Source organism: Lepidochelys kempii, chromosome 2 (assembly GCF_965140285.1).
Source record: "Lepidochelys kempii isolate rLepKem1 chromosome 2, rLepKem1.hap1, whole genome shotgun sequence".
Lineage (NCBI taxonomy): Eukaryota > Metazoa > Chordata > Testudines > Cheloniidae > Lepidochelys > Lepidochelys kempii.
The window spans coordinates 69,792,480-69,819,891 of NC_136381.1; the positions used below are offsets into that span (position 1 = coordinate 69,792,480).

The 27,412-nt window shown below is 43.6% G+C and overlaps 2 protein-coding genes across 8 annotated transcripts in view; one reads left to right on the forward strand and one right to left on the reverse strand.

The window, feature by feature from the left end:
• Positions 1–334: 334 nt before the first annotated feature.
• Positions 335–13,185, reverse strand: MRPL15 (mitochondrial ribosomal protein L15). Its single transcript, XM_073331157.1, has 5 exons — positions 12,946–13,185; positions 9,456–9,613; positions 3,030–3,195; positions 2,517–2,640; positions 335–893 (listed from the first exon to the last, which is right to left on the reverse strand). The coding sequence occupies exons 1-5, from the start codon at positions 13,051–13,053 to the stop codon at positions 556–558; spliced, it is 894 nt and encodes a 297-aa protein (XP_073187258.1). The 5' UTR covers positions 13,054–13,185; the 3' UTR covers positions 335–555.
• The window catches only part of LYPLA1 (lysophospholipase 1), a 43,444-nt gene continuing 28,744 nt past the window's right edge, over positions 12,713–27,412 (forward strand). The window contains exons 1-2 of one of the 7 annotated variants that reach the window (XM_073331175.2): positions 12,713–12,822; positions 25,113–25,144. Coding sequence is in view for 4 of the 7 variants with exons in the window: in XM_073331172.2 (XP_073187273.1) it covers positions 13,052–13,210; positions 25,113–25,144 (191 nt within the window). In the remaining 3 variants the exon portion in view is untranslated. Of the gene's footprint in view, positions 12,823–12,886; positions 13,211–23,565; positions 23,907–24,046; positions 24,486–25,112; positions 25,145–27,412 lie in introns of those variants that run through there. The other 6 variants (XM_073331172.2, XM_073331170.2, XM_073331173.2 and 3 more) reach the window with 6 other exon arrangements.

Below are 27,412 nucleotides of genomic sequence, written 5' to 3' on the forward strand. Positions count from 1 at the left end.
CACTTTGGCTGTGGAAAAGTTATTTAATCTCTTGGTGCTTCAGAAACACTAGCTGTAAAATGGGAATAATACTGATCTTTCTCACAAAGGTGTTAAGGATTCAGTTTTATATAACACATTGATTAAAACACTAAGATACGTTTTGCTACTTTTTTTTTTTAAGAAGTCGTAAAATGTTAGTTGAAAGTCAAGGTAAAAAATTGGGATAGAGGAATAAGTGAAAGCTAAAATTATTGGTACAACCTATTCCTTCGACTAGCATTCTCTAGAATAAGATCAGCATCAGAATATTTTTTATCAAAGAAACAAGTGGCAAATGACAGCAAGAGAAAAATGTGTTAGAATGTGTATTTTATTCTTGAAAGAGTATTCTCTTCACTACATGGTATTATGACTCAATATAGAAAAGAGATGTACCTGTAGCATTACCCAATCACAAATGTATATTAATGTTTTGACTAGTACAATAAGAATGTGTTTTAAAAAACAAACCTCACTTCTAATCCATTATTTCATATCCAGATGTTTCCTGTACATCTGCAGTTGTCTCAGAATTCATGAGCTATAGTATCTTAGCAACCTCTCGTCTGTTGGTTTTAGGATTTTCTTTTCACTCATGTTTACCACCCAACCTGGAGCAAGACCAAAGAAAATCTGTCTAGGGTCCTTGCGTGTGCTTAGCATTTGGAAAAGTTCATCTTTACTTATGTCTGGCAAAACATAACCATATTTCTTGGCGAGTTCAAGCCTGGCTTCTGGAATCTTTGATGGATCTGCTAGATACCCACGATTCCTGGCATCTGTGTAGTAACGGACGAGATCTTCAGGTGGAAGCATTCGCTTTGGAATAGGCTGGCCACGCAGAAAAAATGGTATTGGCTTGCACAAAATCTCTACAGGCAAGCAAAGGAGAGAAAGAATTAGGGATAGTACGTCATAATCAAGGTTCAAAAGCATTAGATGATGCCTCCTTTCCTCAAAAGACAAGTACAACATATGCCTGAAGTCTCTTGCTAGATTATTTAACTGCCACAAATTCATGCAGGGGAAAGGAGGAAAACTAGAGACAACTCTCTCCATATTTTCTTGTTCTGGGATACCAGACATCAATGAAGTTGTACAAATGCAATAAACCAAATGAATCAGTCAAAAATATTGTTTAAAAGGAAAAACTGATTTATATTCCCGATTTATAACCATCTGCATGAACCACTGTTTTAAGAAAAAAATGTTTTAAATATGTATAGCATGCCTGCTTTGGAAAGAAAGATATGGTACAGTAATACTACCATGTATTTAAAGGTCTTGCTTGTAGGTTAGGACTGTTATATCAGGGCTAGAGAGACAAGGTGGATGATCAACAGAAGTTGGTCCAATAAAAGACATTACCTCCCCACCTTGTCTTTCTAATATCCTGGGACCAACACAACTGCAACACTGCATATATCAGGGCTGTTTATTTTCAGCTTATGGAGAACGCTCTCAAATGTATTGCCCTAATAAGAATTTCTCTTTACAAATGCCAAACAATTTATTGGGAACATCCCCAAGGATGAGAACAGTCCAGAATTTATTTATTATTAACTGAAATGTTCTGGGTTTTTTTGGTTGGTTTAGAAAAAATGGACAAGGCCAAGATAATACAATTCACTCAATAAGGATCACATCTAGCCTCCAGTTCATGCATGCAACCGCCATTAATACGATAGATTGTACATGTAAATGTTGGGCAAGATACAGACTCAAGCCAAGCAGAAACCACACTCTTCACTGAAACTTTGTAAAAAAGCAATAGTTATTTTGTATGAGGTGATTCCATGCTCCTCAAATTTTGTTTTCATAATAAAATGGCTATTTCAAACAAAAAAAATCACTTCCACAATCTAAACATACATTTCAAATTCATAATTTCCTTTGAATTGGCTCTTCTTCTTCCCCTCCTCCCCCAATGTATTGTTTTCCTAAAAGAGGAGTGCCAGGAATATAAACCCACTTTTGTTAGAATTTTTAATTTATTTATTTATTTTTAAACAGAGTGGTCAAGCGCTTCAACTTTCATTGTCAATATTTTCCACACATCTAATATGGACATAATGTTAGATACAATTGTAAAAACAAAAACAAACAAAGAACAAAACAAAAACAAACCTGCAGAATTCAGCTAGTTTAACAGGTTCCTCCCAACCCCCTCAAAGCAACCTTACACCCCAAATCTGCAAACTCCTTATATGTAGTTTTTTCCCTGCACTGAATAATTTATATAGCATCAATGACTGGGTAGGGCTGATAGGCAAATAGTAAATAATGGAAAACTGAGCAAGTACTGCTTTTGAGGGAGGATAATTTTCTAGCAGGGCTCTATTAGACTGCATTGATTTATGCAGCTCCTACTGGACCTTCAAAAAGAACGAATGACTGACTCTTTCCAAAGCGGTCTACATTTAGGATTTAGATTTTAAACCACCACCACCATTCCACCAAAGAAAAGAAGCAGGGAGATGAGGGGGAATTCTTACCCAAACTCCGTGGATCATAGAAGCCTGTCGTAACAACACCACCATTTTTTTCAATTGCAGCAATGGCTAACTCAGATGCCATCTGTACTTCAATATTTACTTTTGCTGAAAAGATATCCACACCCTGCAAGTTACAGCACGTGCTTAGATTAAACATAAATTGAATATTTTGGTAGCTATATTTATCCATCCCTACAGAGTATCAAATATGAAATACAAAAACTAAGTTGGGTCACAATTCTACAATATCCCATTACATGATTTAACAATTTTAACTCCTCTTCCAATTGAAAAAAATAACATCTTGCAAATCATAACACACTGTCCAGCTTTTCATGAATACATAGTGCCCTCTAGTGGATTTAGTATTACGAATTTAATTAGTCTTCCATTTGGAAACATAAAACTGGCTTAGAAAAGTAGTCACGCTTCCAGGAGAGAGGGGAACCAAACAAAAAACTGAGGCTCTACATTATTATTAATTATTCTCCTGGTAGTGTATTTCAGACATACCATCTCCACTAGTTGGACACCATAATCCCTTTTGAGTGGCTGTATTGTCACACCTCTGGCATTGGTGAGCTGGGTTAAATCGATCGGTTGAGTGGGGTCCACTCTACCCAAGTCAATAAGGTATTGCAGCTTTTGAAGACTGAGGGGGTGATACTGGCGCCTGTAGCTGGAGAAAAGGCAAAGAAGATTAGGATTTCAAAATATGAAGCTGAAATTCAGCATAGTTTGCAGAGTGAAACAAGCTTCCAGGTTTAGTTGGTTAAGAGACAAATGAACGACAATACTTTTTTCCGTTTTCCATCCTTTCCTAAATGTTCCAAGTAATGTGGTTTAAGAATAGACCCATCCATAAGTACATTTTATTCCCCTTTTATAAAATAGGAAACCAAACACTACAACTGGCTATCACTGGGTTCAATTCACATCAAAGTAACATCCCCAGCAGCTAGTCAGCTTAAGTTGCACAGACTGTCTGGGTTCTAGAGGAAGAGGCTAAGTGTTATTCTGAAGAAGAAATCAGAAAGTTTGAATGATCCTTGGCAAGTCAAGAAGATTTTAGACAACCACCTTCTCCTATGAGTCTGACTCATCAGCCTTATTGACACATGAGAATCTGACTCAATGACATTCAAGCATATGCAAAGAATCTTTAGTATTCTACTCCAATGTGAGCTCTTTCTGGGTTTATGTCCATCTGACAATTTTATTTCATTGCTTTTCTACTGTGCTTATTGTAAGCAAACACCTCACAAATATTAATGATTTATCCCTCTTATCACCTTACAACATAAGGAAATATTGAGTAAACATCCATTCCCCATTTGGTTGGGCATTTGATTGGTCAAATAATATAAAAAATGGTCAAATATTTTAAAGCACTAATTTACTATAACAGTAACAAAGGAGTAAGACTTTATGGTCTCCAATAAGCTTAGCCTTAGCTAAATACTTATGCCTAATGACAAAAAAACCCAAGCTACTCAACTCAAGTTATTTTTACTCAGAAAAATGTGAAGCACAATAGAAAAAAAAGCTAAAGAATAGCACTATGACGTAATCAAAAAAGTAGGCCAGCCATTACATCAGGGCATTCTTGCTGGAATATTTGATAAGTCAAATAATAGGTAGTCAGTTAATCAGACAACTGACATTATACGACTAATCAGCTGACCAGCTTGCCAAGTCTATTCCACCACACACTCAAGGGAAGCAGGAAGATTGCAGCCAAGAGCCATCAACTTAAAAAAAGGAATGGGGCTAAAAGGGAAAGAAAGTAGAGCAGGCTGGCTGAATAACTTGATTTTCACCTGTGTTCAAATACTTGTCTCTGTTATTCAGTGAGTTGTATAATTAGTCAGATACTTGAATGGATATATTTAAATACCTGTGAAATTCATTAAATAATATATTCAAGATTTTGGCTAAGTTATATTTCTAACAACCAAATGAAACAGAAAGCTGAGTATTACAATTAAATGGAGCAGAATATTTAAAATATACAACTCTTTTATTCCTGTAACCTACAGGCAGTATAGTGGCATATATATTTTTCACTATGGCTGGTAGGCTGTGACTTCCGATACCCAGCATACATTTTTCAAGCCCTGGAAGTATTTTCACTCCTTTTTATACATGGGGACTGAGACAGAGATTAAGAACAGGAAGAATACTGTAAATATGGGAAGGAAATTTTGTTTGATTACATATGCACAATAAGTATATCACCAGTAAACACTTAACGGTGTTTGGCCTTTATTATCATGTAAGAATAAACTGGAAACACATTTTCCAATAGTTTGGGCTTGGATTTAGGCAAATATCAACATTTACACAAGATTACAAAGTACCTTTTTGTGAGAGGATATTCAGAGATGAGGTAAATGTATTTTAACCACAAGTTACAAAGAGGCCATTTACTTGTATTTTGGCAAAAATTATATTTCTAAATACAGGATATGTTTCTTGGAACAGCTGTAGAGTTACAAGAACAGGCTCTTTTACCACATTGCTAATTTACTTTGCTATTATTTTACTGTACAACACAAGTTATTGTGAATCTTCTGTCACTTAGAAGACTGGATCATTTTTCATTAAAAAGGCAGTTTACAAGATAAATTTAACATTAATGAGAAATTCCTAGTTTTAACTGTTCTTCAGCATTCCCTGTTTTGGACTGCTGATTCAGGAAGTCACTATCTAACCACCTGTGGAAAGTGCTGCTCATCCACTTTCATGGTAAGGTAAATTAGGGGGAGGAAGATAATCTTTATTTCCAAATAGCATCAAGAAAGCAACTTGCTTAAAACAAGTTTTCATAATGCTAATCAAATGTCAACACTAACCACATATTAAATTCACTTAATAGGCATATACACAGAAAACCTTCAGTAATGAAAACAAGTCTGCTACCTACACGTCATTCCACAGAATAGAAACATACACATGAATATTCACCGAAGTCAGTATCAATACCATAAAAATCAAACTACATATTTAGTAAGACTTTATACACAGCACAGATTAGAGACAGCTCCGGGGTGAAGGAGTTAAACACATGCAATATATCACATGGCCCATATTGGCTAAAACTGTGGCATATGTTTGCCACTATTGCAAATGTATGGCACTAATATTTGTATTACCCTTTACAGAATTACAAGAAAGTCATGGACCCAAACAGCGCAAACACCAAATTACACAAGAAATGAAGACAGACAAGGAGAAACATGGGTTTCATGTTGTGCATGAAACCTGTAAGTTCTGATTTATTTTTAATTGGAGCAACAGAATAAGGCAAAAAATAAAAACAGATAGCAGTGAAGTGTAGATCAATGACTGACAGAAGTGGATTGTGAGAAAGTATCTGTAGCGTTTGAGGACAATTGCCCCACTGGAAGAGGAAGGGTGTTCCAAAAGCAAGGACAAGTCATGGAAAAGGCACACAAATGCCAATGGGAGGAGTAGGAAAAGCAGGATGCATAGGCAAAGCACAGGGTGTAAGATGAAATGAAAAAAGTATGGAGTAGGACATTTCAGCTGGATCCAGTGAATTTTGCTGTTAAGGAAGTTAGCAAAACTATGGGCAGAGAGAAGGGTGCAGAAGTTGACAGGGACAATGGTTTTGAACATTGCTAAAGATGGGAAAAAAGAATAATGCAAGTGTGAATGGACAAAATCAGAAAGGCTAAGGCTATGTCTACACTACAGACATTATAGTGGCACAGCTGTATCACTGTAAGGTTTCCCATGAAGCCACTCTATATCAACAGGAGAGAACTTTCCAGTCAGCTTACTTAAACCACCCCCAACGAGCACTGGTAGCGTCTCTCGCTGACATAGCACTGTCCACACTAGTGCTTTTGTCAATGAAACTTATGCTGGTCAGGGGTGCGTGTTTTTTTTCACACTACTGACCAACAGAAGTTTTACTGACAAAAGTGCTAGTGTAGACATAGTCCAAGACACAAAATGAGTTAAACCTAGCTAAGGACACAAAAGGCAATACAAAGTTTTATAAATTCATGAGGAGAAAGACAAACAGACAGGAACATGTAGGTCCACTACTTAACAGACAAGGAGAGCTAACAACAGAGGACATCAAGACGACTGAGGAGTTTAATGCCTATTTTGCTTCAGTCTTCTCTGAAAAGGTCAATGGTGATCAGATACTCAACACAATTAATATTAACAACAAGGGGAAAGGAGGACACGCTAAAGTAGATAAAGAACAGGTTAAAGAATATTTAGGTAAATTAGATGTATTCAAGTCAGCAGGGCCTGATGAAATCCATTCTAGGGTACTTAAGGAACTAACTGAAGTAACCTCAGAACCATTACCAATTATCTTTGAGAACTCATGAGGTCCCCGAGGGTTGAAAAAGGGCAAACATAGTACATATCTTTTAAAAAAAGGGAGAGGAATAAATAACTAGGAGCTGGGTAGTTATAGATCAGTCAGCCTAACTTTGATACCTGGGAAGATACTGGAATAAATTATTAAACAATTTGTAGGTACCTATAGGATAACAGGGTTATAAATAATAGCAGTCATGGATCTTTTAAGAACAAACCATGCCAAACCAACCAAATTTCCTTCTTTGAGAGAGTTACTGGCCTACTAGATATGGAGGAAGCTATAGATGTGATTTATCTAGATTTCAGTAAAGCTTTTGACAGTCTCATATGACATTCTTATAAGGACATGTGGATTAAGTTACAATAAGGTGGGTGCACAACTGGTTGAAAGACTGTACTCAAAGAGTAGTTATCAACACTTCACTGTCAAACTGGGGGAATGTAGGGGGTGGGGTGTGTATCTAGTGGGTCCCACAGGGTCTGTCCTGGGTCCAGTACTGTTCGATATTTTAATTAATGACTTGGATAATGGAGTGGAGAGTATGTTTATAAAAATCTTCAGATGACACAAACCTGAGAGGGGTTGCAAGCCCTTTGGAGGAGAGGACTAGAATTCAAAAGGACCCTATTAAGTTGGAGAATTGGTCTGAAAGCAACAAAATGAAATTCAATAAAGACAAGTCCAAAGTTCTATACTTCAGAACTAAAAAACAAATGCATTAACTGCAAAATGGGGAATAACTAGCTAGGTGGAAGTACTGCTGAAAAGGCTCTGGGGGCTATTATGAATCACAAGTTGAATATGAGCCAACAATGTGATGCAGTTGCAAAAAAGCTTAATATCACTCTGTGGTGTATTAATAGGACCGTACTATGCAAGACATGTGAGGTAACTGTTCCGTTCTACCTGGCTCTTGTGAGGCCTCACCTGCAGTACTGTAGCTAGATTTTGATGCCACACTCTTGGGAGAAAGGCCAGTCCTTGCTTACAGACAGCCCCCCAACCTGAAGCAAATACTCACCAGCAACCACACAACAGAACCTATCCTTAAACAAAACCTGTTGCCAACTGTGTCCACATATCTGTTCAGGGGACACCATCATAGGGCCTAATCACATCAGCTACACTACCAGAGGCTCATTCACCTGCACATCTACCAATGTGATATATGCCATCATGCACATTGGCCAAACTGGACAGTCTCTACATAAAAGAATCAATGGACACAAATCAGACATCAAGAATTATAACATTCAAAAACCAGTCAGGGAACACTTCAATCTCTTTGACAGGTTTCTCTTTGACAGAGTAGCAGCTGTGTTAGTCTGTATTCGCAAAAAGAAAAGGAGCACTAGTGGCACCTTAGAGACTAACCAATTTATTTGAGCATAAGCTTTCGTGAGCTACAGCTCACTTCATCGGATGCATTATGCTCAAATAAATTGGTTAGTCTCTAAGGTGCCACTAGTACTCCTTTTCAATCTCTTTGGTCACTCAATTACAGACCTAAAAGTGGCAATTCTTCAACAACAACAAAAAAAACACTTCAAAAAAAGACTCAGAGAGACTGCTGAATTGGAATTAATTTGCAAGCTGGATACAATTAATTTAGGCTTGAATAAAGACTGGGAGTGGATGGGTCATTACACAAAGTAAATGTATTTCCCCATGTTTATTCCCCCTTCTCCCGCCCCCCCCCCCACTGTTCCTCAGACGTTCTTGTCAACTGCTGGAAATGGCCCACCTTGATTATCACTACAAAAGGTTCCCCCCCACCCCACTCTCCTGTTGGTAATAGCTCACCTTACCTGATCACTCTCTTTACAGTATGTATGAAACCCATTGTTTCATGTTCTCTATCTCCCCACTGTATTTTCCACTGAATGCATCCGATGAAGTGAGCTGTAGCTCACGAAAGCTTATACTCAAATAAATCTGTTAGTCTCTAAAGGTGCCACAAGTACTCCTTTTCTTTATACTCTTTTGAGTTTATCATCAAAAATGGGAAAAAGTTACCCTGATTAGAGGTGTGGAAGTGAATAAGTAGGATTGGTTGGCCAAGAGCTGAATGAAGAGCAGGTGATCTTGTAGAGATGTTGAACGCCATGGGGTTGATCCAAAGCCCACTAGGGTCCCTGGGAGTCTTTCAATAGGCTTCAGATTAAGGCGAGTGAGTGCACAAGTGGAGATAAAGGTGGAGAGAGAGCAAGAGCTGAGCACGAGGAGTGATAGGGAAGATACAGATGAAAGAGAAACAGACAGAGCAGTCAAGTATGGAAAAGAGGGCAGAAGGCTGTAACCAGGGAGTCATCAATACGGAGGGCAGATAATGAAGGGAAGGGTGGTTCAGAAGATGGCAGAGAAATGAGAAAGACTAATGGATTCAAAATTACAGAAAGTGACAAGGGGAAGAGGAGGGTACTTGGGGGAAAAACAGATGACTAACTGAAAGGAGAGACTGTCTCATATGTTCAGGCTGCATTCACAAAATTAGATTTCGACTGACACTTCAGAAGAAAGATAAAAGTGAATGACATTCCACTTAAAATAAATCTAGAAAGCAAACTTACCTGTGTCCTTCATTATACCCATATTTTGGAATAATCAAGTAAAATGGAGTCTGGCCACCCTCAAAGCCCAATCGGGGGCGATTTCCTCTTTGTCTTTGTCCTTTATGACCTCGACCACTTTTCTTACCTCCATGTCTTCCACGGCCACGTCTTTTTTCCTTGAAAGCAATAATTCATAAATTCAGTTAATTACACTATGGATACATAAGCTCTGGCAATGTACATTCTGAGGAAATAGAAGACTGTTCTCCAATGAACTGGGCAAGACTGGTAAGAAAGAAGTGGAAATGCTAAACTTAATTACAGGAGGGAATATTAAACAAAATGTGATTTTAGATAGTTACCCATTCAAATGGTTTGAAAGTCTACATGGATATGTGCAAAGCTAGAGTAAGAGTATGTACACACGACAGCTTATTTTGGTTTAAGTTATGTCGCTCAGGGGTGTAAATAAGCCACACACACCCTGAGCGACGTACGTTACACCAGCCTAAGTGCCAGTGTGGACAGCGCTATGTAGGTGGGAGAGCTGAAGTAATTAAGTTGATAGGAGACCTCTTATCTGTCAGCTTAGAGAATCTGCACTAGCAGCGCTGTAACTTCTGTAGCATCGCCATATGGTACTATATTTTCCTCTCACCTCTAACATTTTGTTAGCAAGCAAGGATGGTTCAATAGTTACAGCACTAGTCCAGGACTGGGAGACCCAACTTCAATTCCTTGCTCCACCACAGACTTCCTGTGTGATGGTAGGAAAATCACTTAGCCTTTCTGTGTCTCAGTTTCCCTCTCTGTAAAATGAGGATAACAGTACTTCCCTACCTCTTGGAGGTATTGTGAGGTATTGAATAAATACATTCAAAAGATTGGTTTCAGAGTAGCAGCCATGTTAGTCTGTATCTGCAAAAAGAACAGGAGTACTTGTGGCACCTTAGAGCCTAAACAAATGTATTAGAGCATAAGCTTTCGTGGGCTACAGCCCACTTCATCGGATGCATTGAATGATAGTAAGAAGATTTTTATTTACATACAGAGAAGGTGGAAATTGCCATACAAATTGTAAGAGGCTAATTAATTAAGATGAGCTATTATCAGCAGGAGAAAAAAAAACTTTTGTAGTGATAATGAAGATAACCCATTTAGACAGTCGACAAGAAGGTGTGAGGATACTTAACATAGGGAAATTACATCTATTGACTCTATGCTGATAATAGCTCATCTTAATTAGCCTCTTGCAGTTTGTATGGCAACTTCCACCTTCTCTGTATGTGTATATATAATCTTCTTACTATATGTTTCATTCTATGCATCCAACGAAGTGGGCTGTAGCCCACGAAAGCTTATGCTCTAATAAATTTGTTAGTCTCTAAGGTGCCACAAGTACTCCTATTCAAAAGATTGCGAAGCATTTTGAAATCAACAAATGAAAAGTGCTATATAAGAGAGATTAGGTATTATTGTAGGTCTGAGAGTTAGATACTTTCTCTTGAACGATAAACTACTGAGATTCCCCACCCCCATCTGAGGGCATGTCTACACTATAATCTCAAATTGACCTATGTTAGGTCAACTTGAAGCCACCGCAGTAATTACTGCAATGGCTGATGTCCGTACTAACCTCCTTCTGTCAGTGGTGCGTGTCCTCACCAAGACCATTTCCACCAACTGAAGAGGTACAGCATGGGGGGTCTGAGAGCTGGGGCTCTCAGCTTTGCACAGCTCCCCACTGGAAGGGGAGGGGACAGCAACCCAGGACTTCTTGCCTCCAGGAGGGAGATCTGCACCCAGAGTCTGGTTGGCTACTGTTCTCCTGGAGGAGAGTGGGGAGCCAGGACCCTGAGGGTGCAGCACGGAGCCCAGGTGAATCATTTAAACCTTATTTTCCCTTGTGTCACTGACTTGCTGTTCACTGTTTATTAATATTGAGTTATTTACACCAGAAATACTATTTATAAAATAGAAGCTCATTTACCATAGGTAAACATCTGTCATGTAAATGTAGCCGTCAGTTTCAGTTTGAGGAAAATTTGCACGCTTGAAACAGCATCACCAGTGCAGAACCTTAATGTAGATGTTTTCCTCTAGTGTGGTATGCCCACATCAGAAGGTTTGGATTGATAGAACTACCTTAATGCAAAGGTATTGGTCATTCATTTCACATTTTCTTACTACCTTTCATTGCGTTCTCAGTTTGCATCTGTTACACAGGGAACCAAGTAAAACCCATTTTATTTTTATTTGGTGTCTGTTAGTTAATTCAGGCTATTTTAATGTATTAAATAATGTGGATAGTAGTCAGGATAGTAGAAAGGATAGTAGAATTTAAATAAGCTACCATTAAATAATGCAATTGGTATTTTTCACATTAATTTTACTCAATAAGTTTAGATAGCATAACATTAGGTATTATAAAAATCAGCTACTCTGCATAGTTGGACTCTTACACAGAACAGTCTGCAGGGTTGGGGCTTTAGATTGGTTTCAGATGCCTTGATCTCTAACCATCTGAGAACTGTGAATCTGACATTTTCAAATACATGAATTACCAACAATTTACACTTCTTATGTTAGCTTCTTGTAAGTCACCCCCCCCTACACACACACAATTAAGGGGCACAATAGAAGAGGTGGGGAGACAAGAGGAAACAGTCAAGTTAATAGTGCAGCTCTCTTTCAAATTTTATTGTAAAGGATTTGACTCAAATCCTGCTAATGAATCCCTGAGCACAACCCCATAAAAGTCAACCGGGGCTCACCCACACAGATCCGATTTCAGGATTGAGGCTTTTGTGTTCATCCTCATTAGGAAAGGTTTCAAAAGTTTGCACCAATGCATTAAGGTAGTTCAATCAATCCAAACCCTCTGATGTGGGCATACCGCACTCGAGGAAAACATCTACATTAAGGTTTTGCACTGATGATGCAGTTTCAAGCATGCAAATTTTCCTCAAACTGAAACTGACGGCTACATCTACATGACAGACGTCTGCTGGCATACCTATATTGGTCAGGCGCGTGCAGCTGTACCAGCAGAAGTCTTTAGCACCTTTAACATTTATCTGTTAGCATTCCACGTCCTGTAGTCAAGACAATACAGGAGAATTTCACCTTTCACTGGGGCGAATACACAGTCTCATCGCTGGGCAGAGGACCCAAAAAAAGCACGAACCCTGAAGGCCAAAGCACGTCATGATTTTTTAAGCCAGCTTCGTGGCTGTTGAACGCCAAGGCCCCGCACCACCGAAAGCTCTTCGGGGCCAGCCTGCGCACGCAAGAGACGGTCGGTCCCGGGGCTCAGGGGCCGGCCCAGGCTGGCGCGGATCCTGCAACACGCGGGGCTCAGCGCTGAGCAGCTGAGGCCGCCCAGGTACCTGGGGCGGGGCGGGGGAGCGGGCGGGGCGGGGGAGCGGGCCCGGCGGGCCGTGCCTCGTTCTCGGAGAGCCAAGGCCGGGGCCGAGCCCGCCCCGGGCCTCCTACGCCCGGCACTCACCGATTTCTTGGCGCCGGGGTTGGGCCTCAGGTTGACCAGGCTGACCCTGGGCAGGGCCCGGAGTAGCTCCATCGCCTTGGGGCCACCGCCCCGCGACGCGGCTGCCATGGCCGCTCGCGGCCGCGCACGCCCCGGACCTGCAAGGGCACAAGCGGCAGCCGCCCACCCGCAGCCTGCGACGCTGGGCCGTGCGCCTCGCTTTACGGCAGCCGGAACCCCCTCCCCCTCCCAACTGTCGCGACGCGGCTGTGTGGGGGGAGGGCAGGTAAGGAGCGGAAGCAATGCGGAGCGGAAGCGGGGTTGGTTGGTGAGACAGGGGAAAGGGAGTGCTGGAGGGTGACCAGATGTCCCGATTTTATAGAGACAGTCCTGGTATTTGGGGCTTTTTTTCTTATATAGGCGCCTGTTACCCCCGACCCCCTGTCCTGATTTTTCACACTTGCTATCTGGTCACCCTAGGTGGCTGGTTTGCACCCCACGCGGTATAGCGCGTGTCCGTGGATTATGTGGATTGTGACTGCGCCCGTTTCCTGGGACACAACCGAGTTTACCCACTGCCAGGCATGCGGGCAGATATTGTTTCCTTGTGCTGCCCCATCTGTCTGTACCCACCTCTTGTCTTATACTTGGATTGTAAGCTCTTGGGGGGCAGGGGCTGTCTTCTTGATGTGTATTTGTGCAGCACCTAACAGAATGGAAAGGAGGACTTGTGGCACTTTAGAGACTAACCAATTTATTTGAGCATAAGCTTTCGTGAGCTACAGCTCACTTCATCCGATGCTTATGCTCAAATAAATTGGCTAGTCTCTAAGGTGCCACAAGTCCTCCTTTTCTTTTTGCGAATCCAGACTAACACGGCTGCTACTCTAAACCTAACAGAATGGGTTGCTGGTCCATGACTGGGGCTCCTAAGCACCACCGTGATACAAATAATAAGTAATAATAATGATAATTTGCTTCAGTATACAAAAGATGTGAACATAAACTCACCTCTGCACCATAAAAGTATGCTGTATACAGGATGGGCTTGTTTATACCAGCATAAACTAAGGTGTCCATCTAAATGGGATATAGTTGTGCTGGTATAACTCTCCCCATGTGGGTGAGCTTATTATAAGAGTTCCTTGTTTTGGTTTAGTTTATGTCACTTTGGAAGGGGTTAAAGTTAAACCAAAAAAAGCCATTTTCATTCCAGAATAAGATTGTCCAAACAGGGAGTTATCTGTGCATAACGAAGTTTATTTAACTATACCAGTGCTTAATTTGTGCCAGGGCTTAGCCTTTGCACCTCTAGGCTTGGCAGTCTGTAGCTCCCAGCCAGCAGCCACCATTCTCTGGCTATCCAGCTCTGAAGGCAGCGCAGCCACCAGCAGCAGCGCAGAAGTAAGGGTGGCAATATCTTACTCTGATGCCATCTTTTTTTCTGTGTTTCTGCTGGTGACTTCGCTGACTTCAGAGCTTGGTGCCTGGCCAGCAGCCACTACTTTCTGGCCAGCCAGCTTGAGCTCCAGCACCTCTTTCATTATCAATTAAGCACTGATTGTACTGGTATAACTGGTAAAACTTTCCATGGAAGACAGCCCATGAATCACAATTACACAAAAAAGTGAGTGTTATACACACACTAAAAAAAAATGGTTATCACTACTTCCCTCCATTATAATTATAAATATTACATGTTTTTCATGTATGTGTATTATTCAGATATTGTCTCTGCTGATCCCAACTCTGAACAATAGTTGAAGTATATGCAAACAAGTCCTTGCCCTAAATAACTTACAGTCTGAAGGGACTGGTGCAATACAGAGCAATAGGGTACAGAACAAAGACAAGTGGTATAAGGTTAAACAGAACAAACTGAAGAGTAAACAAACAAGAAAACAAGAAAAGGATGCTGCATGATGTCTCTGTCAGTGGAACACTTCAGGGATGCAAAGCCCCAGGATATACGAAGTATGAAAGGAATGTGAAATAAAGGATACAGCACTTTTAAATACATATGTAAGGACAATATATTTAAATAAACTTCACTGAGAAGATTAAGAGAGCCCAAATTCCCCTTTCCCCACATCTGTGTACCGTGCTGCATATATAATTCTGATCTACTCTATATAGGTTCTTATACCACCATCATCACTGTAGCATATGAGTATTTTCCAGTACTGCATCAAGCCATGTGATTAACATCTGTCACTTGTGGCTTGTTCTTTCTCATAGTGTCTCCTGTGGGAGAGAATTATGTGTGGAACTGATAGATTGAGGGTTGCCCCCAACTCTCAGTTCCCTTCTCCCACCCCCATGGCTGAGAGAAAACAAGGTAAACAAAATGAGCGTTTCACTTAGAGCATAAGGGGATAGGCTGTGATGGTCCTTAGTTCTTGTGGGAATTTATTCCACAGTCTTGGATGAGCCCCCTAGAAAGCTTTGTCTCCTGTACTGGCAAAACCCTTTACCCTTATGATAAAAAATTCCATTGTGCCTTGAGGAGCAATGTTGTCTACCACAGTTCTTAACTTGGAACTTCAGACAATCTTGTAGTCCAGGCCACTGAGCAGCTTAAAGATAAAGACCAAGATCTTGAACTTAATTCAGTATTCTTTGGGATGCCAGTGTAGAGAGTAGAGAGATGTGCTTGTAATAGCCTGTGTTGCTGAGGAGATGCACTGCGGCATTTTGTGGTAACTGGAATTTCCTATGCACTGAAAGCTACATGCCCAGGTATACTGCATTGTTATAGTTCAGATGGGAAGTGATGAATGTATGTATAATTGAGGACAGAATATCATCTACCAGGTTGGGATGGAATGTCTAAGTCAGTTGGCTATATGATATAAAATGGAATGGTCTGCAAACTGCTTCTCAGACTTTGTTTTTGTTTATGTCTAAAATTACTTTTCCTTTGCTGTTATCTGCTTTCATATTATCTGTATTTGATCTTCTCTGGGCATGTTGCAGCCAGGACTTAAAAACATAGGGCTGTATCTTAAAAAGATTGGTGATGTTTAGGATGTTGATGCAATACAAATGCAGTGGCAATCAGGAAACCAAAATGAGAAGTTTGAAGAAGAATACCTTTTCCCCTTGTTCTGCTATTCTTATGGAAATGTTGTGCATTATTATTACAATAGTTTCCTTATGCTGTTGTGTTCCTTGATCATGTAACTTACTTTACCTAATGAAATTGTGCCTACTCTATAACCAGAAAATAGAATTACAGTCAGTATGATGGGTCAACTGGAAATTATTTTCTTCCAGAACAGAAGCACTGTGTAGAATTAATTGAGGGAAGATAAGGGGGTTGTTACAGAGAACACCACTGAGAAATTATGTACTGGGCTAATAGATCTACCTATTGCCAAGGTTGCCCCAAACTTCCCATTAAAAGACCCTGTTTTCAGTTGCTTAGAACTTTGCAAAATTTAAATATTTGGGCTGAAATTTTCCATGCTGGATGTCTGCCTCATGCTGACTTTTTTTTGGGGGGGGGGGAGCGGCGGGGGGGAGAGGTGTTTTAGCCAAAATGGCTCATCTTTTTCTGAGAACTAATCTAGGGGGAAATATGTTTGTTTTGCCCCTGTTAAAAATTCTGGCCACCTTATCTTTGAAAAGTTCTAGCATCCCCATGTTTGAAGCAGGGGCTTGAAATTTGGCAGGGAGATGGCCTTTGTGTCAGGGATGCACCTTTTGCTGTCCCTGTGAAAATCTGCCCAAATTTGGCACAGTTACCTTGAAAAAATAACAATTGCTACTTTCTCAGTAGAGACTTAGATTGTAGCAGCTAACTTCCCTAAATATTCTGACCACACTGGGCATATTGCATCCTGGATCTGTGCATGGCTTTCACTGCAATTGCAGCTGTAGGCTGCTCCCAACCAGGGGAGAGGGAGAAGGAAACTGAGAGTTGGGGTGCAAAGAGACTGGCTTTGGCTGGGCAAGAAGGCTGGGACTGGTTGGACACAGAGATTGGGAACAAGTAGCTGGAAATGGGAATGGCTAGGCAAAGAGACTCGCTCTGGGAGCTGGGTAGAGAGTTGAACTGGCTGGGAAAAGAGACTAGTGGAGGAGAGTGTAACTGGAACCCAGAGGCTGGAAGGATGATACTAGGACTTTCTGGGCAAGGAAACAGTCTAGAATGAGAAGCTTCAGGAGTGAAGAATGGAACTGGCTAGGTGAGGAGAATGGAACTGAGATGAGGAACCAGGGTGGAACAGAGTGAGGATTAGAACAGGAACAAATTGGAGAGGATGGGGCAAAAGGGAGAGGTCAAGCTTGGGGAGAAATGCACAGAAAGGTCTGTGCCCACTACAGCACATTCCCCTCCAGAACCTAAAAGGGATCCCAAGATTCCTGAGTCTAACCATTCCTCTGCTGTCAGCAAATATCTGTGAAACCTACTGGCAAAAGTGTCCCATCCCCTTCTAATGCTGGTTCACATAGGGGAAAACAGACTGGCATCAGCTACTCAGTTAGCTCAAGGCCTGGTCTATACTCAGAAGTTAAGTTGACCCAGCTACATCACTCAGGGGTGTGAAAAATCCACATGGCTGACATAGCTAACACAACCTAACCCCCAGTGTAGACCAACCTAACCCCAGGGCTGGAGCACCCATGGGAAAAAAATGGTGGTTGCTGAGCACCCACCAGCAGCCCCCCTACCAGAACCTCCCCTTTCCCCCAGCACCTCCTGCCTGCTGTGGATCAGCTGTTTCATGGCATCTGGAGATGCTGGGGGGAGAGGGGCAGCGAAGGTGCAGTCTGTTCGGGGGAGGCGGTGGAACTGGGTTAGGAAGGGGTAGAACAGGGGCGGGATGAGGCAGGGAACAGGGGGAGCAGGGGCAGCATGGGGGTGGGAAGAAGCAGGGTGGGGGTGGGGTCTTGGGAAGGAGTGGAGTGGGGGTGGAGCTGGGGAGGAGCACCCCCTGGCAGATTAGAAACTCGGAGCCTCTGGCCTACCTACTGCCTCTGGAGGAGATGGATTAACTACACTGACAGAAGAACGCCTCCTGTTACTGTAGCAAGTGTCTACGCTGAAGAGCTACAGCAGCCTCCATTGCATTTCTAGAGTAGACAGACCCCAAGTGGCATAAGTCTATGTGGTGGATCTAAAGGTTTCAACCCAACTGCTGATGACCCATATGGGTGTCAATATGATACCACATGATGCAATTTCAGGGGGGATGGGGAGGGAAGGAAGATCAGTTTCCTTTTTAAAAATCTAGAAAATTACACACACACCAAACTTTGCTAAAAGAACATTATGGTTGGAGAATCAAGCACTCCAAAGTTAGAAAATGCCAGAATTAAGGCTGCTTGTGTAACATTAATTTGCCCCCAGCCCTGTGCATCTGCATTATGATACAGTCTTTAATTACATGGTCACACACAGTACTATTTTTTCCAAATTTATTGATCAGAAGAAAAAAGAACAAATTGTTTCACATTGATAGTAATGTGTTTGCCATATTTATACAGAGCTAGTACAAATGTTCAGAATGGTCTGGAATGCTCTAGGACAGCAGTTCTTAAAACTGTGGGTTGGGACCCCAGAGTGGGTCGCAATCCCCTTTGAATGAGGTCACCAGGGCTGGCTTAGACTTGCTGCAACATAAGGGCTTCAGCCCTGGGTGGCAGAGCTCAGGTTGCAGGCCCCCTGCCTGGGGATGAAGCTCTTGAGCTTCAGCTGTGGCCCCTCTGCTCAGAGCAGTCAGGCTCGGGCTTTGGCCCTCCCACCCAGAGCAGCAGAGCTCGGGTGGGCTCAGGCTTTGGTCCCCGCTCCTGGGGTTATGAAGTAATTCTTGTTGTCAGAAGGGGGTCACGGTGCAGTGAAGTTTGAGAACCCCTGCTCTAGTAATTTTAAAATAAAGAGCCTGAATGGCATGACAGATATCAAGATGAACAGGAAGCATTAATTTTTTGAGTCTGTGCCAAAGGATTTCTTTAATTCAGCCAAGAAGGCTAGAAGGGACATCTGAATATCATTAACAGAGAACAAAAAGATTGAATAATATCTTAATAAGATTGCGGCTTTTATAGATGTTTTTGTTAAGTTCTCCATTTCCCATGCTGTTTACCGTTTAGTATCTCCCCATTTAGAAATTCTATGGTTATCTTTTATCATTTAAAACAAGCTGTAAATAATTCTAATAAAATAAGTTTATTGGGAGTTTTTATAAAAACATTCAAAACACAAACATGTCTAGGTTTTAGAATAAGAGTGTGAGATATCAAATAGAACTGATATGCTCTTCAGTTCTTTGCTCCCTATTTGGAATGCAGTTGCTACACTTTTTCCATTTTTAAAGGTCAAGGTGTGTGGAGCCACCCCAAGTCACAGGAAACCTATTGACTTAACAATTCTGCAGCATGTGCATTAAACAGAAAAATACAGCAGCACTGAAGATATATAGGGAGTGTGTATCTGTTTCTATTCCTTAATACACTAATTCCCAACCTGTTTTCATTAGGATAAAAGGTATGTTCATACCACGTTAGCTAGCATGTGGTAACTAACACCAGGTAAAATTCTAGCGAAAACCAAGGCAGTTTGTAGTTTTCATGTTGCAGGTCCAAGTAAACCTTATGCTCCTTTTATCTCAACCTGCTAATGTGTGAAAATTACATACTGCCTTGTCTTCACTAGGATTTTACATCCTGCTAGTTACTGTTTGTTATTGAACAGGTGGAAAGAACACATCTTTTTTTAATAGTGCAGATGCATCTTAAGTAGAAGGGAGGCTCTGGAAACAATGGCGAAAGCTTCAAATAGCCTTTGGCCAGCCAGAAACAGTGTAATTTCTGGCCATAGCTGTAAAAGTACCAAGCTGCACTTTTCACATGACAGACCTGACTATTTCTGCTGTACCTGGCAGTGCTCACCATGAGGCTCAGACCCACCATCCTCACTGGGGACTTGGGATTAAGGGTGCTCACAAGTGTCTAGGTGTCACTCAGGTGCCAGGGTGGAGCCCCAGGCATGAGCCATATACTTGTAGTATCCAATACAGGAGATGGCAACATGTCGCTCAGCTAGGGTTGCCAGGTGTCCGGTTTTCAACTGGAATACCCAGTTGAAAAAGGACCCTGGTAGCTCTGGTCAGCACTGCTGACCGGGCTGCTAAAAGTCCAGTTGGTGGTGCAGCGGGGCTAAGGCAGGCTCCCTGGCTGTGTGTGGCTCCCAGAAGCAGACGGCATGTCCGGCTCCTAGGCGCAGGGGCAGTCATGGGGGAACCATGGCCAATAGGAGCTGCGGGGGTGGCACCTGCGGGTGTGGGCAGCATGCAGAGCCCCCTGACCCCTCTGCCTAGGAGCCAGACATGCCAGATGCTTCCGGGAGCTGCCAGAGATAAGTGCCACCTGGCTGGAGCCCACACCCTGAACGCCCTCTCACACCCCACCCCCTGTACCAGAACCCGCACCCCAACCCCCTGTCCCAGTCCTGATCCCCTTCCTGCACCCAAACTCCCTCCCAGAGCCTACACCCCCTGCCCTGAGCCCCCTCCTGCACCTCAAACACCTAATCACCAGCCCAGAGCCCACACCCCCAGCTGGAGCCCACACCCCAACCCCCTGCCCCAGGCCTGAGCCCCCTCCCACACTCACAATTCCTCAGCCCCAGCCCAGAGCCACCTCCTGCACCCCAAATCCCTCATCCCCGACCCAAACCCAGAGTCTGCACCCCCAGCCGGAGCCTTCACCTCCCACACTCCCAACCCCTGAGTCCCCTCCCGCACCCAAACTCCCTCCTGGATTCCACACCCCTCTCTCTCCCCCAGCCCTGAGCCCCCTCCTGCACCCCAAACCCCTCACCCCGGGCCCCACCCCAGAGCCTGCACCACCAGCTGGAGCCCTCACCCCATCCTGCACCCCAACCACCTATCCCAGTCCAGGAAAAGTGAGTGAGAGTGGGGGAGAGTGATCCATTGAGGGAGGGGGGATGGAGTGAGTGGGAGGTGGGGCCTCAGAGAAGGGTCAAGGCATGGTTGTTTTGTTTTGTGTGATTAGAAAGTTGGCAACCCTACTGTCAGCCCGAGGCCTTTCACTCTGCTGCCTTGGACTAGACTACTCCTGACCAAGGGCGCAGAATTCATATGGCCCACATATTTCTGTGTCCCCCTCACAGAAAAAAGCAAAAGAAATCTGCCGGAGATTTCCCCAGCAGCCCAGGCAGCATGTCTGTTCCAGTGTGCCTGAAGCAGCCTCAGAGATGCAGATTACTGCGAGGGGGAGGGCTGGGCATGCATGCCTGTGGGGGAGATGTTGATCACCATCAGGGAGCTGAGCTGGCCAACAAGCAAGAGAGACGCTGTCCCTCTTGCTTGATACTGTGGCTTGAGGGGCATGGAGGAGGGTAGGTCTTTTTGTTATGCAGGAGGAAGGCTCTGTCCCTGAGGCAGAAATGTAGCAGTCTGCCTGCCTAGTAAGGTGTGTGGTACTTTTGGATGCTGTGACACTAAGATTGAAACATGACTATTTATATAATGAATATTGCCACTGTTAGACATTTGCAACAAATCTTATACGAAGTATGTTAGGTAAGGTATCAATGAAAAAGTCACAATCTAATATAATTATAAAAAAAATGTCCATAACTTCTTGAAAATTGAAGAAACAATTAAATATTAGTATCGTGTGAATGAAAAATGTTTGTTTTTAAATTAAAGAAAATAGATTTTGTAAAAAAACCACACCACATTTTGTTAATGTTGCTGTTGATGGTTAATTTATCTCATTCTCTGAGGCAGAAATGTAGCAGCCTATCTGCATAGTAACATTGTTAATGATCCTGTTGTAGTTAACTATTCTCATTCTTAGTCAATTTCCCCAGAAACATAAAATCTGTAAAAGTTTTAAAGCCCCTACATTGACAAAGTGATGTAAAACCTTATAAATGACAGGGAATCAGCTAGGAAGATGTATGCATGCGCTTTCTCACTTTTTTCCTGTGCCAAAGTGGCACAATGGAGTTAGATTTTTACTTACCCATTTTAAAAAAAAAGACTGAGGGAAAATAAAACTTTTACAGAGCAGTCAATAAAATATGAGGACAATCAGAACTAAGCACTTCCCAAAGTACCCAGCCAGGTCCAGGACAATGATTAGCAAAACTGTATGACTTTCATGCATGGGCAGTGGGTCGCATAGGCTGGGGGAGGCTTTGCCTCACCAGACAGCCAGGTGTGACCCCACCCACTCCCTGTGTGCGGCTCCAGTCCTCTGGATCCAGTCCCCCAATTCTCCGCTGTGGCTGGGGCTGTGTGCCACCCACCTTCCTGCACTCCGGAGCTGGGCAGGCTGCAGCCAGCAGCCACCTGCCCCCCTGAGCTGGGGAAACTGGGGGCCACGCACCTTCCTGTGCTCCGGGGCTGGGGCTGCATTTGGGGTTGGGGGATTTTAGCTGTGGAACAAGGCCAATGGCTTGGCTCCAGCGGGGTATGTGTGGAAGGGGTGGGGCCTCAGGTGCAAGGAGCGGGGTTGGGGGCTAGCATCCCCCAGCCAACAGTTCACCTGCTGCCTGTGCTTTCATGTGTAAAAGTCTGAACAATTTAAAATGACATTCTACTTTTTTTTTTTTTTTGCTGTTTGGTGTTCTGTAACGTAATTTAAACGAAAATCCAGGATTAGGACTGGAATGCAGGGTGTTAGTTACCAAGTGTTTGTAACTTAACTTTCATGTGTTTAGGAAATGCTGAATAGTTGTTGTGTCTTTTTTCTGTATTCAGAGTAGCAGCCGTGTTAGTCTGTATTCGCAAAAAGGAGTACTTGTGGCACCTTAGAGACTAACCAATTTATTTGAGCGTAAGCTTTCGTGAGCTACAGCTCACTTCATCGGATGCACTCAGTAGAAAATACAGTGGGGAGATTTATATACACAGAGAACATGAAACAATGGGTGTTACCATACACACTGTAACCAGAGTGATCACTTAAGGTGAGCTATTACCAGCAGGAGAGTAATAGCTGGTAATAGCTCACCTTAAGTGATCACTCTCCTTACATCCTTGCATCTGAGGAAGTGAGCTGTAGCTCAGGAAAGCTCATGCTCTAATAAATTGGTTAGTCTCTAAGGTGCCACAAGTCCTCCTTTTCTTTTTGCGAATACAGACTAACAGGGCTGTTACTCTGAAAACTCTCCTTACAGTGTGTATGGTAACACCCATTGTTTCCTGTTCTCTGTGTATATAAATCTCCCCAGTGTATTTTCTACTGAGTGCATCCGATGAAGTGAGCTGTAGCTCACGAAAGCTTACGCTCAAATAAATTGGTTAGTCTCTAAGGTGCCACAAGTCCTCCTTTTTTCTGTATTGTAGTTTAAATAACTTACCAAAACACCTGAAAGGAATGTAATTATACTGCATTTTTTGACAAATAAAATTTGCAGAATTCTTAATTTTTTGGCGCACAATCTCCCCCCACCCCGGGGGAGTACTAGACCGTGGCCAGGGCTTGAGACAGACACTTCCCACCAGTCGCCAGAACAATTCCGTTGCGCACGCGTTCTGGCGTGACCCTCTTCCCGCGCCCCCCAGTCCTCAGGGAACTAAATGACAAGAGAAGAGTCCAATCGGAGACGGCGGATCGTCTGCGCCGGAGAGCCAATAAGGGAGACGAGCAGTGAGGGGCGTGTTTTGAAGGGGATGCTGGCGGCTGCCCCGCGCCTAGTCTAACGGCCGCCCTTGAGCCCCTGCATGCGCGTGCCTGCGCATGGGGGCTAAGGGGGAAGGGGTTGGTGACACAAGCCCGACCCCCCCGCCCCTCCCCCGCTCTCCGAGTCTTACTGTTAGTCGCCGCGTTTGCTCCCTGCTGCCGCCCCTCCCGCCTTTCCCCTCCCCTTGGCCCGGTGCCTGCCCTCCTCCCGGCCAGTGTGTCCCGCTGGCCGCCCCGGAGCCCAGTGTATGTGCGGCAATAACATGTCTGCGCCGCTCCCCGCCATCGTCCCGGCCGCCAGGAAGGCCACTGCCGCGGTGAGTCCGGGCCTGGCGACCAAGGGGAGCAGGGGTTGAGCGGCTCCGTCCCGGGGGCGAGGCGCGCGCGGGGTACGCGCCGGCCTACGGGCCGTGCCCCGCTGTAACCGCCCGGGCCCCGTGGGCGCGCCCCTCGTGCTCCGGTTCCCTGTCCAGGCCCGCCTCGGGAAGCCGGGCCTCTGCCCCGGACTCGCGCCGGCGGGGGGTGTTGTCGTGAGCGGCTCCCGCACACGCCAGCCGGGCCTCTGCCCCGGGAGAGCGGCGGAGATCGGCCCCTCCACGCACGGGGAGTTCAAGCTGGCAAACTGCGCCGTCCTGGCCGCGGCCGCTGGCAGGCGCGCTTGGTGCGGTGGCCCTGCTGCCGCTGCCTCGTCCTGCTTGTCTTTCGCGGCGGGGTGCGGGGACGGTCTACCCCCGTGCAGTGATATGAGGGGCTCTTCCTGCCGCCTTCCGTCCTACCTTGCGAGCTGGGCTGTGTTGAACACTTGGTGTTTTTGGTTTGTTTTTTTTAAATGTTTCATTTAGTGGAATTAACTTGTGATGTTGGATGAGATGAAGGTCGTTGATGTCATTTGACTGGCAAGTGTCCCTAGTTGTCTTCTCTTTTAATAAATTGCACGTTTCTCAAGAAAGCAAATATAACGAATTGCTAGACAATGTCTGGAGTTACCCTCTTTAGTGAGAAGGAGCAAGCAATCAAGATCTGTTACAAACCCTACTTCCACAATGAGACAGCGATGACGAGCAGAAGCAAAATGACTTACTTGGTCTAACTTGGTTATTATGGCAGTAACCTAATAAACTAAGTTGTGGGGAAGTGCTGTTAGGGAAGGGGAAATATGGGATAAAAATGTAGTGAGGGATTTTATTAGGGCTTGGAGAAACTTGTACCCAAAATAATGCTTGCACTTGGTATTGCACAATTTTTATAGTATGTAGTTTTGTAATAATTTACCAACGGTCATGGTGGCACTGCCCATTTAAAAATCAAGATTGGATATTTTTCTAAACAAATATACCTTAGGAGTTATTTTTGGGAAGTTCTAAGGCTGTGCTGTACAGGCGATTAGACTCATAATGGTCTCTTCTGGCGTTAGAATCTATTAATTTGTCACAGCTATTTTTGTCCTTAAAGAAAAAACAAACCAGGGAATTAAGCATGAAAAATTAATTTTTAACTCTTGTATTTTTTTTTTTTAATTTTAGGTCATATTTCTTCATGGATTGGGAGATACTGGGTAGGTATAATGGTTTACTGATGTATATCTAACTTATCTTACAGTTTGAGATTTCTGGGTTGTAAGACATGAGTAGTTGCAACTCAGTTGCTGTTTCTCACAAATTAGTTACACTGGCACTGGTTGCAGAGTTTATGCCAAATGCTGAAGAGGTGGCCATGCTAGTTTTTAAAAACTCTCACAAAAACTAAATCAGTTAAAGCCTATTAAAAATATTACCTACATTTGGGAGTAATCACTGAGTTGAACGACCTGTCTTGTCTCCGTTCTTCCCTAAAAGTTTGTGTGGGGAAAGCAGGAATGCCCCTTTGTAATGATTCTAAATTCAACTTGATATTCACTCATAAGCCTCATTCATGCAAAAATATAAACATATCTGAGTCTGAGGCTCTGAAGGCATAGTTGAGAGTGGCGGCTGCTGGCGGGTCACCCAGCTCTAAAGGCAGTGCCAGCAGCAGCAGCAGCACAGAAGTAGGGGTAACAATACACATCTGCAAAATTTTCTATATATGTTGTGACCAACCTGAAAAAATTTATGTGATTTATCTGTGATTTAAGTAGACCCCTATTTATAGTGAGTATGGTCATATGGTTAATGTTTTATGGTATATGTTATCATAGAATCATAGAATATCAGGGTTGGAAGGGACCTCAGGAGGTCATCTAGTCCAACCCTCTGTTCAAAGCAGGACCAATCCCCAATTAAATCATCCCAGCCAGGGCTTTGTCAAGCCTGACCTTAAAAACTTCTAAGGAAGGAGATTCTACCACCACCCTAGGTAACGCATTCCAGTGTTTCACCACCCTCCTAGTGAAAAAGTTTTTCCTAATATCCAACCTAAACCTCCCCCACTACAACTTGAGACCATTACTCCTTGTCCTGTCCTCTTCTACCACTGAGAATAGTCTAGAACCATCCTCTCTGGAACCACCTCTCAGGTAGTTGAAAGCAGCTATCAAATCCCCCCTCATTCTTCTCTTCCGCAGACTAAACAATCCCAGTTCCCTCAGCCTCTCCTCATGTGTTCCAGACCCCTAATCATTTTTGTTGCCCTTCGCTGGACTCTCTCCAATTTATCCACATCCTTCTTATAGTGTGGGGCCCAAAACTGGACACAGTACTCCAGATGAGGCCTCACCAATGTCGAATAGAGGGGGACGATCACGTCCCTCAATCTGCTGGCTATGCCCCTACTTATACATGCCAAAATGCCATTGGCCTTCTTGGCAACAAGGGCACACTGCTGACTCATATCCAGCTTCTCGTCCACTGTCACCCCTAGGTCCTTTTCCGCAGAACTGCTGCCTAGCCATTCGGTCCCTAGTCTGTAGCTGTGCATTGGGTTCTTCCGTCCTAAGTGCAGGACCCTGCACTTATCCTTATTGAACCTCATCAGATTTCTTTTGGCCCAATCCTCCAATTTGTCTAGGTCCCTCTGTATCCTATCCCTGCCCTCTAGCTTATCTACCACTCCTCCGAGTTTAGTATCATCCGCAAATTTGCTGAGAGTGCAATCCACACCATCTTCCAGATCATTTATGAAGATATTGAACAAAACCGGCCCCAGGACCGACCCCTGGGGCACTCCACTTGACACCGGCTGCCAACTAGACATGGAGCCATTGATCATTACCCGTTGAGCCCAACAATCTAGCCAACTTTCTACCCACCTTATAATGCATTCATCCAGCCCATACTTCTTTAACTTGCTGACAAGAATACTGTGGGAGACCGTGTCAAAAGCTTTGCTAAAGTCAAGAAACAATACATCCACTGCTTTCCCTTCATCCACGGAACTAGTAATCTCATCATAGAAGGCGATTAGATTAGTCAGGCATGACCTTCCCTTGGTGAATCCATGCTGACTGTTCCTGATCACTTTCCTCTCATGTAAGTGCTTCAGGATTGATTCCTTGAGGACCTGCTCCATGATTTTTCTGGGGACTGAGGTGAGGCTGACTGGCCTGTAGTTCCCAGGATCCTCTTTCTTCCCTTTTTTAAAGATTGGCGCTACATTAGCCTTTTTCCAGTCATCCGGGACTTCCTCCGTTCGCCACGAGTTTTCAAAGATAACGGCCAATGGCTCTGCAATCACAGCCGCCAATTCCTTTAGCACTTTCGGATGCAACGCGTCCGGCCCAATGGTCCAGCTTTTCTAAATAGTCCCTAACCACCTCTTTCTCCACAGAGGGCTGGCCATCTACTCCCCATGCTGTGATGCCCAGTGCAGCAGTCTGGGAGCTGACCTTGTTAGTGAAGACAGAGGC

Excerpts from the sequence above, each read along its gene's own strand:
- MRPL15 (XM_073331157.1), bottom strand. The coding sequence starts at position 13,053 with ATGGCAGCCGCGTCGCGGGGCGGTGGCCCCAAGGCGATGGAGCTACTC. Across the intron at positions 9,614-12,945 it reads ACCCCGGCGCCAAGAAATCG|GAAAAAAGACGTGGCCGTGG; the intron begins GTGAGTGCCGGG and ends ATTGCTTTCAAG. Across the intron at positions 894-2,516 it reads CTATGATCCACGGAGTTTGG|AGATTTTGTGCAAGCCAATA; the intron begins GTAAGAATTCCC and ends GCTTGCCTGTAG.